The sequence below is a fragment of the Antechinus flavipes genome, chromosome 6 (assembly GCF_016432865.1).
Source record: "Antechinus flavipes isolate AdamAnt ecotype Samford, QLD, Australia chromosome 6, AdamAnt_v2, whole genome shotgun sequence".
In the NCBI taxonomy this organism is placed as follows: Eukaryota; Metazoa; Chordata; class Mammalia; order Dasyuromorphia; family Dasyuridae; genus Antechinus; species Antechinus flavipes.
The window spans coordinates 100,665,343-100,681,868 of record NC_067403.1 but is presented as its reverse complement, the minus strand read 5'-3'; the positions used below and the strand labels follow the sequence as shown (position 1 = coordinate 100,681,868).

The window sequence follows — 16,526 nt, the reverse complement described above, 5'->3', positions numbered from 1 at the left end:
CACTGACTAAAATGTTGAAAAGAAAGGGATTAATCACATTCTGATGTCAGTTGCTTGCAAGTGGAGATTGTATGTATTTGTATTACCAAGGCCTACCACAGTGCTTGGCACACAGTAGGCACTTAATAAAGACTTGTTGATTAGAAAGACACAGGCATTATGTCACTGAACTAAAACCTCACAAATCCTTATGATTCTTTGGGTTTAATTGTTTAATCAGTTCCAGATTTATACAAATGTATTATTACATAACCAGCATCATTCCTTATGGCCAGGGCATTTTGCTCTTCTCTCCTAAATCTGCTATTTTTTACCTAGTTTTCAAATTGTTTAAAATGTCAAAACAATAACATGTATTGAAACCAAGGTTTGAATTTTAAACGAGTAATTTGAGTTTGCCAATTGATTGTTGCTTTACAATTTTTGAGCCAAGTTAACACATCATGAACAAGTATTCCCAGAACACCTACAAAGCAGAGATGGCTACAAAGGATAATAATTTTATGCAAAAAGTAAACATATGGCTCTGTTAAGAATCTAAAAAAACCATATCAAGAGTTTGCTTAATTAGTTCCAGTAGCAGTTCTCTCAGGCAAACATTTTTAGGTTTTTTTTTCATACATAGACAACCAAAGGACTTAAAATCCTAGCTAATTCTCTCTCCCTCCCCTTCCCCATTAAAGTAATCCCCTTGGGAGCAATGGGGGTATTTGGCTTCTACTCTGGAATTTATCAAACTTTAAGAGTTCATTTAAAAGCCATTACAAACTTTGTATAAAAGATGCCTATATGACTTCACTTCTTGTAGGATTTCCATATTAGATCATGGATCATGGAATAGATTGTGCCCCCGTGGTTAGTTCCATATAGAAGAAAGCAGTGTTTTGCAATGCCACAATTTAAAGCTCTGTATATTTATATAATTTCATCAAGTAGCAGCAATATTTGATGTGGTGACTGACACAAAGTGGGAAGACATTGGGTTTTAGGACAAGAAAATGGATCAATTTCAGCTTTTTCCTAAGGATCTTACTTAGCATGCATTAAGGTTTATCTTCTGATCAGCAGTCAGTGATTAAAAAAAAACAATGCTAAGAAATTAGTATTTCAGGCATCTACTGTAACAATGCTTCTGAGCTGCCCTTGTCTATAATAAATCTTGAAGTTTGAGGAAGAGAACAGAGTCAAGAGACAGCTGTGGAAAAACGACAGTTTTTCCCCTTTAAGCACCACACACACACACACACACACACACACACACACACACACACACACTCACGCCATACCCACAAATTGGTGACTTTGCTGGGCAGGGGGTAAAGTTAGGAAAGTGAAGATGGAAGACAACAAGGCAAAAATGAACTGTATTTGGGAACCACATGCTCTTGGAAACTTTAGAGAAAATCTTCCCACTCTTTTTGAGACATTTTTATCCCTAGGGGATAATTATGTGATCTGTTGTGGGTTAACCATCGGATGCCTAAGCTTCTGAACTAAATGCAGTGGGACAGATATCCTAGATCTCTAATGAATCCAATGACCTAAGGGTTCAAAGAGAATACTGGGGCAAGAAGGGTTTTTCATAATTGTGGGATGGTAAGAGTTTATGGAAATATGTACTGAGAACACATAGGCTGGGTATGACAGCTCGGCTTACACTGGAGAAACATAACTGGGATGAGAGACTAGTACTTAGTGGTTTGGGTTTATGTAACTGTGTAATAGAATTTTTGCACAGGAATTTTAGGAGGATTGTTTTTTGTCATTAGCTTATTAGCCTTTTAAATAGAAAAATTATTATTTTAATTTTTTTTAACACTGGACTCTTCGGCCTTGTTCAAATGAAACTTAAATAAAACACAACCAAAACCTAGTAAAACAGTTGATGTAAAATACAGCATACAAATCCCATGATAACCAGGTCGTCTTTAAGGGGTTTCACATTTCTCTGTGCAGCAGAAACATTGTTCTCTTTATGTTGTCTTCAGTATAGATACAAAGAATTATTGAATGTGGGAAGACAATTTAAGAAAATTCATTCTTACCAGGCTCAGCTGTGGATCGAGGTTCTGTTTGCCACATCCCGGAAAAAGTAAGAGAAAAAAAACTATTAGAATAAGTTACATTTATATAAAGCAACCCCATTTTTTGATGACCTTGTCACTGCTCAAAATATTTCACTTTCTCTTTCCTTCCTTCCTCCTTCCTTCCTTCCTTCCTTCCTTCCTTCCTTCCTTCCTTCCTTCCTTCTTTCCTTCCTTCCTTCCTTCCTTCCTTCCTTCCTTCCTTCCTTCCTTCCTTCTTCCTTCCTTCCTTCCTTCCTTCCTTCCTTCCTTCCTTCCTTCCTTCCTTCCTTCCTTCCTTCCTTCCTTCCTTCCTTCCTTCTTCCTTCTTTCTTTCCTTCTTTCCTTCCTTTTCTTCTTTCTTTCCTTCACACCCATCTATCTTTCTGTCTATGTAGCTAGCTATCATCTGAAAATTTCAAAGAAGGAGATGTATTTGCTCTGCAACTAATATATCTTATGGATACAATGCACACATGCACACACAATGCACACACAGGCACACCCATACAGCAAATATTTCCTGGCACATAGTATATGCTTCATAAATGTTGATTGATTCACATACATGCATATGAGTCTTGCCCTTAATTTTTAACTATCTATGGTGCCCTACACAAATCACTTAACCTTTCATGTGCCCCAAGTAGTTCCCTTTCACTTACTTTTTTGTAAGATTCGAAAGTCTGGAGAGTCCTGAATTTCAGTGCCTTCCCGAAACCATGTGACTTGCAATGGAGGTGCTCCTCTGACCCGGCACTCCAGGACAACCACTTGTCCCTCTGAGGCTGTTATGTTTTGTAGTTCCTATAAATTTTAAGCAAATGTTCCCAATCAAACTTTTGTCCTTTCCCCCCTCAATTAAACAGAAGAAAAGAAGCAATTATAACACTTACAGGAAAATGAAAAAAAATTAGGTCACAAAATAATAACTGGTGAGTGAAGTGGAAATTAAATCAGCAAGATCATCAGGTTTTTCTAATCACCAATTTAATTACATTGGCAAACTGCTTTTACTAATGGTTTTTGAATACTGTAAAGCATGAAAAAGTTGTATTTGTTCTGGCTTTGTAATGTTCACTGCATTTTGCAAAACACATTTATTAATTCAATCCTTATCTTTCCAATTATTCTTCTCTTATCCTATTGCTTCTCAAGTCACTTGGCAACTAGAATACAAATCTCTTTCTAGAATGAATGCATTCAGAATTAACACAGATTTCCATAAAAACAAAATATGAAGTTTTCACAATGGAAAAGTTGGTTTAGCTTTTGACAAGCACAATTCTTTTTCCCCTTTCATGCCTCCTTTTCTCCTCAGTATGCACTCCTCACCTTTTACTTCTTGAGGAAGAGGGTGATTTAGCATAGTTTTGTTTTCCAGGTTTTAGTAAGGTAATAATAGTGCACTGAATTGTAGGATGACCATAAAGAAAACCTTACATAGATAAGAAAGGAAATTAGTGCTGAAGGTAAAATAGAAGAGCTAAATCTTTTACATATGACATCAAAATTCCAAAGGTACCAAAAAAAAAGTACACCCTTTCCCTTTATGTATTTATCTCTAGGATTAACAAAAAAGAAAATCTGAAACTCTTAGTCCATTCATTGGATTCTACTTAAACTCTTGGAGGATTTGGGTTTCATTACTTAGGTTAGATGGCAGGATATTGTATCTGATAGAGGATGCTGACATATGAGGAATCACTACAAGATAAGCAATAATTTTTGGGAAAAGAGACAATTCACACCAAGTGGAAGACTTTGTATTAAGTTCATCTCATTGTATTAAGAGTTGCACTTGTTTCCATCCTGGAGAAAGGAACTATTTGACAGATGGCCTCTCTAATCTTTAAGCCTTCTAGGAGTAAGAACCTTTGAATAGGGTGTTCTGGAATCTTAAATTGGGGAAAAAAGATGTATATGTGGTGATCGGGAAAGGCTGATGCAATCTTTGGAAATGTGGATCCATTTGTGAGACTTCTAAGTAAAAAAAAATGCATTCTTATTCCCCATTTCTGGTTATTCACAGAAGTTCATTTGTATAAAGTTTCCATAACTTCTACCAGAGTTTTGCAACTTCTGAAACAGTAATAGAAGACTCAGGTTTGTCAGTGATAAAACTGTCAAATGACCTTGTAACAACATTGTCATTTCAAACTTTCAATATATACTCTTCCTTAAGACTTACAACAATTGATAGCATAGACTTTGCCCAGAAATAAATATAGACAAGGGAAAAGAGACAGCCAATGATAGACATTGAGGAATCAAACTTGTGAGAGCTGCACTATTTTGTCACACAGAGATATCATTTGGATTTTTTTCCTCTCTGTTGATTCTACAGTATAGGGCTAGTTCAGAAATACCAGCCCTGAAGTTTCAGCTTGGACTCACTGTTAAGCTGACTGATTACATCTGCTGTCTTTCTGCTTCTCATCTCTATCTACTTACGCTAAACACATTCTATGGACTCTTATGAACAGCCTCCCAATTTCATCCAGTTTTATGCTTGAGGGACCAGGTCTCTAGAAGGCAGGCTTCATGGGATCATTTCAGGCTAAATGTTGCTTATGGGGCTCAGCATCAGTTTGTTAAATTGGAGGCAGCATCATGTGGTGGAGTGAATACTGCTGTTACTGCGATCCTAGCTTCTGGTTCATATCCTTATTCTTCTAATTGTTATCTTTTGACCTTTATCATTTCTCATTTGTAAGATGAAAGAGTTGAATGAGATGAATTTTACAAGCCTAGATCAATTTTAGATTTTATGTAGGAGGTAAATATTTTTAATTTTTCAATCTTTTGAGGCACTACATAATCCTTTGAGATAATTTAAAGAAAATATTCATTTTGCTTAGAAGATACTTCAATAAAGAGGGCCAGTTTCCATAAGTAATGGATGCATTCATAACATATTCCAAGGTTTTGAGGCAGTCAAAACATTGGTTAACAACTGGACTCCTCAATAAGGGAAATGGTTTTTCTTTCTGGCACAAGCTGTAATCAAATGCATGAGGCTAGTTGGTAAACCTTGTAGTCCAGGAAGAATTTAGTGGAAGACCAAGGGCCAATGTTACTGGACTGATTCTGGAAAGAATAACAAACAGCCCTTTGGCAGACCAAGAGACCACAGAACTGACTCAGAATCAACTGGCACGCACAGTTTATTGATTGATCAGAAGTAATTATTCTCTTCCTTGGGAATTGCTAAATCCTAAAGAATGATTATGTTCTGCCTTCTTATATTGTTGAAGGATTGGGAATCAGTTTCTTTAACCAATAGCCAATTCTCCAAATTCCTTTTGCATTTGTAGTCTGTGCCAAACAATTTGCCACACAATTCTTTGGGCAATGTCTTAGGGAGAATAGCTAGATTGGTTTAAATCTTCTCTTCCAGTTCCAAATCCTTTGGTCTCCCATTGTTCTTCATATATATTTTTTCTCCATGTGTTTTATTTTCCCCAAATTATATGGGAAGTACTATCATAGCAGCTTATTCTTCCTAATACTCTCATAGTACTTGACAGAGGTTCTGTATACATAATAGGTACCAATAGTGGTTGATTTGGTTACAAAAGGGTCATTAGCACATATATGAAGTAATGTCCTACTAAGATACTATAGAGCTTTTTATGTTGCTTCTAAAAGGCAATGCTATCCTATATGCAACTTACTCTAGGGACAAAAAAACAAACACATAAAATGAGCATAGCAGATTTCAAACCTTTGTAAAAATGGGTGGAGTGTAGGCAGAATTGGCTCCATCTAGTCGGTAGAGATATGAAGTGGGACTTTGGACCTGAAAATTCAAAATCATGTTAATCACAATGTTAAATACAAACACGGTTGAAGATGGTGGGGTTGGGGGAGAGGAAGGGCAATGTTTTCATTAGGCATTCTAATCCTCTGATAGAAATCCCTGCTACAGTCCCTGCTCCTGAGCTGCTCTAAGAATCCAGACTTAGTACTTTTTTTTTACTGTATGTCTGTAGCATTTCAATAATTAAGATATATTTATAGCAAAATATTTCTCCTTGGGGGAATTGTGCTTTTAAAAGTCATTTCTGAAAGGATTCAGTGTCTAGGACCCTGAAAGAATTTTATTTTCACAGTTCTCAAATATATCGCATTCTATGTGTGTATGTATCTATCTATCTATATCTATATCTATATCAAATAGGGTCCAAAGCTAGTTAATAAAAATAATTAAGTTCATTGTATTAGCATTAGAAAGGAGAGTTAATTTATATTTAATGATCTGAAATGTAATATTTTCTGTAATTGTTGGTAAGTGTTACAAGAGGTACAAAATGGAGAGAAAGATTTTATTGTGATTGTTGCTCAAGAAAAGGAGATGTCACAAGGCAATCCCTGCAAGGAAAAATGGTGTGGTTTCTGAATTTGTTGAAAAGAGCAGAAATTAGCATGTATTTTGCATTAGCCTCTCTCAGAATTTAGATTTGGAATCATCTGTGATTTTATGTATTCCTAAACTTGATGTACTAATTTACTTAAGTTGATATGCAGCTGACAGACGTCAGTGAAGTTGTGAGAGATAAAACATTGAAAGGAAGAAAGTTTTAATATGGGGTCAGGGACAGCCCTGGACTGGACTCCTGCCTCAGATCCTACAGAAAGTGTCTCAAAAGTCTTAGTACAATTCCAAGTTATTAAAGCTTCCAATTGCACCAAACTTTTTGAGAAGGGAGAAAGGAAGGAAGGAGGAGAGGCAGGGTTGAAAAAAAGGAGAAAAATTAGGAAGGGAGCAGGAAAAGAAGAGAAGAAATTAGGAAAAGAAGGAACATAAAGGGAAGGATGAAGAAAGAAAAGAAGGGATGAAGAGAGGGAGAAAAAAAGAGAGGAAATTAGGAAAAGAGGGAAAAATGAAAGGAGGGAGGAAGGAAGGAAAGAAAAAGAGGCACGAAGACAGGAAGGAAAGAAGAAAGGAAGGGACAAATGGAGGGAGGGAAGGAGGGATGAAAAGATAATGCAAGGAAGTTAGCAATGATTAGGGATGACCTTACAATTTAAATGGAATGAAGAGAGACCCTTTGTAAGAAAAGGCAGATCATTTTTTAAATACACATTTCCACATTTATCATACTGCATAAGAAAAATTAGATCAAAAAGGGAAAAAATGAGAAAGAAAACAAAAGCAAGCAAACAACAAAAAGGTGAAAATATTATGTTGTGATCCACATTCAATCCCCACAGTCCTCTCTCTGGGTTCAGATGGCTCTCTTCATCGCAAGTCCATTGGAACCTGAATCACCTCATTACTGAAAATACCCAGGTCCATGAGAATTGATCATCACATAATCTTATTGCACAATATTCTCTTAGTTCTACTCACTTCACTTAGCATCAGTTCATGTAAGTTTCTTCAGGTCTTTCTGAAATCATTTTGCTGATCGTTTCTTAAAGAACAATAATATTCCATTACATTCATGTACCATAACTTATTTAGCTATACCCCAACTGATGGGCATCCACCCATTTTCCAGTTCTTTGACACTACAAAAAGGGCTGCCACAAACAGTTTTGCAATGTGGGTCATTTTCCTTTTTTATTAATTTTTTTGGATATAGACCCAATAGAGACACTGCTGGATCAAAGGATATACGTAGTTTGAAAGCCCTTTGGACATTCCAAATTGCTCTCCAGAATAGTTAGATTAGTTTACAACACCAACAATATATTAGTGTTCCAATTTTTCCACATCCATTCCAATATTTGTCATTACCTTTTCCTGTCATCTTAGCCAATCTGAGAGGTGTGTAGTGGTATCTTTAGAGTTGTCTTAATTTGCGTTTCTCTGATCAGTAGTGATTTAGAGCACTTTTTCATATGTCTAGAAAGGGTTTTTATTTCTCCATCTGAAAATTGTCTATTCATATTCTTTGAAAATTTATCAATTGGAGAATGGCTTGTATTCTGATAATTTTCTATATGCTTTATTATTATTATTATTATTATTATTTTGCTAAGGCAAAAGTGACTTGCCCAGGGTCACACAGCCAGGAAGGGTTAAGTGTCTGAATCAAGATTTGAACTCAGGTCCTCCTGACTTCAGGACTGGTACTCTATCTACTGTGCCACCTAGCTGCCCCTTTTCTCTATATTTAAGAAATGAGGCCTTTATCACAACCCTTAAATGTAAAATTTTCTTCCTTTTTCTGTTTCTCTTCTAATTTTGTCTGTATTGGTTTTGTTTGTATAAAAATTTTTAAATTTAATATAATCAAAATTATCCATTTTCCATTTTATAATATACTCTAGTGCTTTTTTGGTCACAAATCTCTTCCTTCTCCACAGATCTGAGAGGTAAACTATCCTTTGTTATTCTAATTTGCTTATTGTATCACTCTTTGTGTCTAAATCATGAATTTATTTCAAGCTTATCTTGGTATAGGGTTTTAGATATTTTTCAATGCCTTATTTGTTTCTGTCATTTTATTTTCCAATTTTCTAATCTAGGGATTAGAGAAAGAATCTAGGGATTCTTTGAAGAAAGGGGGTTGGAAAGGGCAAGGAGGATAGACAGTGAAAATGAGGGTGATGAGATAGCAGTGGAGAAGAAGAGCGGTAGTGGGATAGAGGAAAATCCAACAGTGGATGAATGTACTGGAGAGAAAGCAACCCTCATCTAGGTATGGTCAGGAAGGCAAGTCCCCAGGAAAGATGGATCTGGATTAGGGTGGGGTGAGGGAACAATGTCGTGATATATGAAGTAGGCTCATGGAAGACTAAAGTGACTTAACAAGTACGAGGCCAGATGATTGCCCTGGGAAGAAAATATATTTTCCTGGAGCATTGTACACAGTAACAGCAAGATTATGTGATGATCAACTATGACAATTTAACTCTTCTCAGCAATATAGTGATCCAAGACAATTCTAATGGACTTCTAGAGAGAGAGAACTACAGAGACTGAATGTGGATTGAAGGATATTATTTTCACTTTTGTTTTTCTTTTTTGTTTTTTGTTGAGATTTTTCCCTTTTTGTTCTGAATTTTCTTTCACAATATGACTGATATGGAAATATATTTTAAAATTATTGTAGATGTATAATCAATATTAGATTAGTTGTCACCTTAGGGAGGAAAAGAGGGAAAAATATTCAGAACCCCAGATCTTACAAAAATGAATGTTGAAAACTATCTTTACATGTAAATTGGAAAAAATAAAGTATTATTGAATATTAAAAATAAAAAATATCATTCTGGATATTAGGATTTTGACTCAAAAACTTTATGGTAGAAGTGTACAAGTTTATGCAAGAAGAAATTGTTGAATGCTAATTTTACTTATTTTACTACTCATCTAGCTCTTTGTGGAACATAGGAAAAATGGTCACATGTACTTATAATTTTGAAGTTCCTATTTGTAGGATTCAACTAAATGCTTTATGTGAACTTGTGAAATTGTTTAGGAGTGGATTCCAGTTTTTCCAGGTATCTAGTAGTTGGGAAGAGTTGCTTAACAATAATAGAGAAACTATCTCATGGGTAACATGTTTAAGTATTAAATAGACTGAAAGCAAGGAAAATTCTTTTCCTTTTGCTTATTGTTGCTCTTCATTGTGCTAGGTATTTCACCTTTAGGGTATATTTGTTTTGCTTCAGTCTTATTTCCATTTAGACAGTAAGCAGGTTAAGAGTATAGGCCTAGATTTGTAAATATAGTAATAGTTATTAAATCCCAGTACATTTAAAACAGAACATTGGAATGATGATTATGCTATATTAAGGGACTAGTTATAACTATTATTATTTATTATTATTTTAATAAAATAATAAATTATATTGCTGGTGAGCTGTGGTTACAGATTAGACATACCTGCTGAACAGGAACAGAGATGGGCTGAATCACAGCTGTAGTTACTCCAGTCTTGGGGGAAGATGATCCTATTGTTAAGGAAACGGAGGTTGTTTTCTTTTGGGCTCTGAAAAAATGGGAAAGCAAATTGTCAGTCATAGATTCTGCAAGGATTTTCTAACTTTATTGGTGATTTAATAGGATGAGCTTAAATGTGAATTTATACATCGAAAATGAATTGTATCTCAGAAATGAGAGTCTGCCAATCAAATTTTAATAAAATATAATGAACTTTAAGTCAAATATCAATTCTTGGTACAAAATTTGAATGGATTATTATAGGCTTTTATTACAAGAGACATGACAGAGAGACATAGGATACAGACAACTCATTCTCATTCTCCAAAGAAGACTTATTTGATTTACAAATCCTTTAGGATAAGAAAACACCTGGCAGAATTCCAATCTCCATCAGTGAGCAAATGTTTGGAATCATTAGAGTATGGGTCTCAAAGTTTTAGTTTGCTTCTCTAAATCTTCCAACAGCTGTTCATTGTTCCAACTGCTAATTTTGGAAGATGACAGTATTTTGGAATCCTTATCTTTTTTTCCTCATAAAAGAATAATTCATATTTTTATAGGATTTAGAGTTTATAAAACACTTTATATAAGTTATTTTATTTGATCCTCACAAGTACCAGTGAGGTAAGCATTTCAGGTATATTATTCTAATCTGACAGATGAAGAAATTGAAACTCAGAGATGTTAACTGACTTGCCAAATGTCCCACTGATAGGAAGTATCTGAGATAGGATTTGAAGATTAGTCTTCTTGGCTTCAGGTCCAGCACTTTATATCATGTTGTCCCTTTTTATTAAAGCTAAGAAATGGATACGTCAGTTCCTTCTTCAAGGTTTTATTTGAACAAACTCTGGATAATGCAATTATTTTTAGGCAGAACTTCTCCCTCCAATCCCCTGAGAAAAAATACAGCTAGAGTCTATGAAAGCAATCTATATCTATTTATGTAATGCCATTTTGAAAGTAGTTTTAATAGATAATATACTCCTCTAAAAATAAACCATTACCTCTTCTCTGCTTGAAAACTCATTTCAGGTCCAATGACTATTTTTCTATCTACAATATATCTACCAATCAAGATGTATTCATTGAAGAACAAAAGATCAAGAATAGCAAGGGAATCAAATGTGAAAGAAGATAATATAGCAGTAACAGATTTCATACTGTGTTATAAAATAGTTATCATCAAAACAATCTGGTACTGGCTAAGAAATAGAGTCATGGATCAGTGAAATAGGTTAGGTAGAATATACATTGGGAAATGACAAGTAATTTGTTGTTTGTTAAATGAAAAGATCCAAGCTTTTGAGACAAGAAATCACTATCTTACAAAAATAGCTGGGAAAATTGGAAAGGACTTTTGAAGAAACTAGGTAATTTTACACCATATATCAAAATAAAGTAAAAATGGGCACGATTTGGACATTAAGGGAGATACCATAGGCAAATTAGGGGAAAAATGAATAATGTATCTGTGAGATCTATAACTAAGAAAAGAATTTATGAACAAACAAGAGTCAGAGAATATTACAAGATCTAAAATGATTAATTTTGATTACATTAAATTTAACAAGTTTTTGCATAAACAAGACCAATACAGCCAAGATTAGAAGAAAACCAGAAAACTGGGAATTTTTTTTTAATATCATTTCTCAACTAAAAGTCTCATTTCTCAAATATATAGAGAATTGAATCAAATTTATTAGAATTTGAGTCATTCCCCAATTGACAAATGGTCCCAGGAAATGGACAGTTTTTAGAAGAAAAAATCAGAGCTATCTATCGTCATATAAAATGTACTCTAAATAACTGTAGATTAGAGAAATGCAAATGATAACTCTGAGGTACTAGCTCACATCTATCAGATTGGCTAATATGACAAAAACAGAAAACTGTAATGGGATATGGGAAAATTGGAACATTAATGCACTGTGAACTATTGTGAACATTCTGGAGGGCAATTTGGAACTATGCCCAAAAGGCTGTAAAACTGTGAATAAATACCCTTTAACCTAGAAACCACTACAAAGTTTGTATCCCAGAAAGCTCAAAGAAAAAAGGGGAAATGACCAATTTGCATAAAAATATTTATAGCAGCTCTTTTATGGTGATTAAGAATTAGAAGTTGTGGAATTCCCCATTAATTGGGGAAATCAATGGGAAAATTGAAAAAAGTTGTGGTACATGATTGTGATGGAATATTGTTGTGCTATAAGAAATAATGAACAGGTTGCTTTCAGAAAAACGTGGAAAGACTGCAAAGTGAAGTGAGCAGAACCAGGAAAGCATCATATACAATAACAACAATATTGTATAATGATCAATTATGAATAAATTAGCTATTCTTGGCAATATGATGATTCAAGAAAATTCCAAAGGACATATGATGAAAAATGGTATCTTTATTTTTCTCACTTTTTGTCTGTAATTTCTTTTGCAACATGGTTAATATGGAAATATATTTGGCATGATTACACTTGTAGAATCTATGTCTAATTGCTTTCTGTCTCAAGGAAGGGGAAAGAGAGGGAGAGGGAATTTGGAACTCAAAAATTTTAAAAATAAAGTTACAAATTGTTTTTACATGTAATTTGAAAAAACATATAAAAATTTTCACATAAAATAAGCATTAAGTTACATGTATATCACATATACACATCCATGTAAATATATGTAAAATAAAAAAAGAACTAAAATACAGTTTTTGAAGGATAGAGGACAATGTAAGCTAAAGAGACTAAAAGGCTTTTTAAAGCAGAATTTTAAAGAACACAGAAGTTCTAAACAGTAGATTCTATCCCATTTTCTCTAATACATTTGCTCTTCTCTGTTATCTCCACTCTATCATTTATTTTCAAGCTCTCTCTGTCCATTGGATGACATTTTTAATTCTAGAGGTTACCTGTATTTTATTAATGGAATTAATAATGATCAATGTGGAGAGGCTATAGAGCAGAAGACATACTTACTGTGGCATATCTCCAGCTTTTGATTTGAAAGTTAAACTTTCACTATCAGAATCTGATGAACTGGCTCCTAAAAGAAAAATTTAAAAGTGCATCTTAATAATAATAACATTTATACAGTATTTTAAGGTTCAGAAAGGAATTTACAAGGATTTTCTTTGAGCTTCACAACAACTCTGATAATTATTATTATTATCCCCATTATATAAATGAAAAAACTGAGGTTGAAAAAAATTAAATAATTTGCCTAAGCTAAGTCACTCATATTCACATAGCTAATAAGCCTTGTCTGAGGCTAAAGTCAAATTCAGGTCTTTCTGATAATTAAGTCCAGCACTTCATCCACACTGTACTATCTAGCTGCCTCTATATCTTAACAGCTTTTCTATTTGTTTCAGGAACATGTTACTTTGATGCTTGATTCCTAAATTTATGCAATAAAAGAGATGATGTTTCAGGCTATACTGAGTTGAAGAGTCCTTTTAGGAAAAAAAATTCACATATAGAACTGATTTGGCCAGTTTGGAAATGATAAAGAGCAAGGGTTTAGATATATAATTCTTTACAAATGAGCTATTCTTTTTACTCAACATACTCATGATCACATATAGAGCTTTAATGAATATGAAGTCAAAGATATGCTAAATAAGTGTCTAATAACTGACTCCTTTTCTCCTGCCCCATCTATGACACACTTTTAAGTTTAATTTACATTATTAACGTCTTGTCTAGATGATTAAAAAGAACCCACAAAAAATTAAGCTCTCATTTATAGCATTTGCTAATTTATGAGGAGTAAATGTTCACAATGAAAATTTAACAATTGGTTCTCAAGATTCTATATGAACTGGCTTCAGGAAACTTGCTTGAGGGCTCATAACAACCATTCTAGAGATTCTAGAGATTTTAGATCTATGTTCTATCTTACCATCATAGATACTGATATGAAAAGAATCTCAGAAAACATCTAATCTAACTTCTTCATTTTATGGATGATAAAGTTGAGCGACTTCTGTTTAAAATATAACTGCATATTTTAAAAGGAAAATTTACTTTCTTAAATTAAATATCAAATTTCCTAGAACTCTGTCAACTAAGTCTGTTAAAAATTGATCCTTCAACAAACATTTATTAAATGATTACTCTATGGAAAACACTCTGTTGAGGCAGATATAAAGTCTAATTAAGACACTGCAGTGTTCTGGAAAGGATTACAGTCTAACTGGAGGACAGGACACTTACTGAAATGACAGATTACAAAATATATACTTGATCCTTTTTCTTTCTACAAAAGGAAACTGAAGCTTGGAGATCCTAGAGACCTTTAATTGGCCATGACTATTTAGCCACTAAGTGTCAGAGGAGAGCTCTAAATACAATTATTTTTGTCTCTATACTGAACCACACTAATTCTATGTCATCTTGATTACTGTCCAGAAATGCTCAAGTGACAATTTATGAGAGGTAAAAGTTCTTTTAAACTTTCTTTCCTATGAAAGGAGTATTGCTCAGGGTCCATGCCATAAACTGCTCATTTCCAAGGCCCACTTAGCTGGCTTCTAGATAAATTAAAATAAGACAATAGCTTAATCATGGAACATGAGAGTTTTCTAGTATTGGACTTCCACAATTAGGCACAATTATACCATATAATTAAGTTTTACTTCGTGAGCAGAACCAGGAGAACATTGTGCATGGTAACAGCATTATTGTATGATGATCAACTAAGAATGACTTAGATATTCTCAGCCTTATAATGATAGAAGACAATTCCAAAAGACTCATGATGGAAAATGCTATCCATACCTAAGAGAAAGAATTGATGGAGTCTGAATGCGGATCAAAGCATACTGTTTCTCACTTTTTTTTTCTTTTTTCCCCCCTTTTGGTCTGTTTCTGATTTCACAACATGACAATATGGAAATGTTTTATGATTACACATATATTACCTATATCAAATTGCTTCCTACATTAGAGAGGAGCAGATAAGGAGAAAATTTGGAACTCAAAATAAAAATAATGAATAGGAAAAATTGTCTTTATGTGTAATTGGGAAAAATATTATCAAAAAGCTCTATTTCACCATCTTTTTATAAGAACCAAAACCAAATTGGTCACCTCATATGTGAACATCAGTGAACTTTGTTCCAAGAGATAAGTAGACAAAGATTTCACTGATAATAAAGCTAAATATAAGGGCAAAAATTCATTTTAATGAGTTTTTCTAGGGCAGTAATATGTAACTGATGCTTCTTAAATCATTCATTATTTTGGTGACTGGTATTAAAGAGAATATTGATCCTTAAAAAGTAAGCTTTTTTTTTTTTGTTGTTGTTGTTCAGCATTGTCTTCTTCCTGAGCTGGATTCTTACCTTTCATTTATTTATTTTTATTTTTTTAATTTTTTTTTTTGATTCTTATTTTTTAACTTAAAATTTCAGGTTTGGGTTTCTGATATCACTGAAAATGGTTCAATTCAATTCCCCTAAAATATTGACTTATTATCATGGAGATAGTAGTATCAGTCACTTTTCCTATGTTATTAGTCAATCAATAAGCATTTATTAAGCAACTACTGTGTTGGGTAATGGAGATATGAGCTAAAAGTAGAATAGTCCCTTTTCTCACTCATATATAGGATATAGGAATATTTTGTGGAAATACACTACCAGTTAGAGAAGATTGAGAAGGAAAGAATAGGACAAAACCTACCTAAGACCTATTAATGGATCCTGAGTACAGATTTACTTCTGCATTAATAAAGAAGGAACTTATCATCCTACAAATGGTCAAGCTGTGAATGGTGTTTGAACTAAGCTATGAAGGAATCTAGTGATTCTAGAAGATAGAAGTGAGAAAGGAGTACATTTAAGGCATGTGGCACAGTCAATGTTTAGAGTTGAGAAATATAACACTGTAAATGAGTAACAAAAAGGACAGTTTTTCTGGAGCATCATATATATGAAGGAAAGCCATGTATAATAAACTGAAAAGGTGGGTCGGGCCAAGTTGAAAAGGGCTTTAAATGACAAACAGAGGAGTTTATATTTTTTTCCAGAAGCAATAATAAAGAATCCTGGTGCTTACTGAATTGGGGAGTGATATGGTCAGATATGTTCTTTTGGAAAATCACTTTGATAGTTTCAGATTTAGAATAGGAAGAAATGAGGTAGGGAAATCAATTACAAGCCTATGAAAGATGTAGCCCAATGTTCTGCCCTCAATTTCTTTTCTTTTTTCTTGCTCTTAGAAATGTCATTCATTGAATGAGAATGACTGGAGTGGTGGCCCTGTCAATAGAGAGAAAGGGATAGAGATCTTGTAGAGGTTAAATTAATAAGATTTGACAAGTGTTTGGATATAATAGCAATAACTACCATTCATAGAGCATTTTAATTTTATGAAGCACTTCACAAATTATTAACTCATTTGATCTTCACAATAAGTTTAGGAAGTAGTAATGGGGATAATAATGGCCGCTACCTCACAAGGATGTTGTATGAATCAGATAAGACATGTAAGATGCTTAATGTGTTCTATAAAGGTTAGTTATTTAATGTCAAGATCTTAGCTTTAACTTTTATAAGACTGTAC

The 16,526-nt window shown here is 33.8% G+C and overlaps 1 protein-coding gene across 3 annotated transcripts in view; it reads right to left on the bottom strand.

Annotated features, from left to right (window-relative positions):
- Nucleotides 1–16,526, bottom strand: part of PALLD (palladin, cytoskeletal associated protein) — a 485,836-nt gene that overhangs the window by 257,907 nt on the left and 211,403 nt on the right. For all 3 annotated transcript variants that reach the window (XM_051964161.1, XM_051964163.1, XM_051964162.1), the window contains exons 4-8: nt 12,936–13,002; nt 9,907–10,012; nt 5,791–5,865; nt 2,729–2,870; nt 2,046–2,069 (exon numbers count right to left, since the gene is read on the bottom strand). In XM_051964161.1, coding sequence (XP_051820121.1) covers nt 2,046–2,069; nt 2,729–2,870; nt 5,791–5,865; nt 9,907–10,012; nt 12,936–13,002 — 414 coding nt within the window. The remainder of the gene's footprint in view (nt 1–2,045; nt 2,070–2,728; nt 2,871–5,790; nt 5,866–9,906; nt 10,013–12,935; nt 13,003–16,526) is intronic.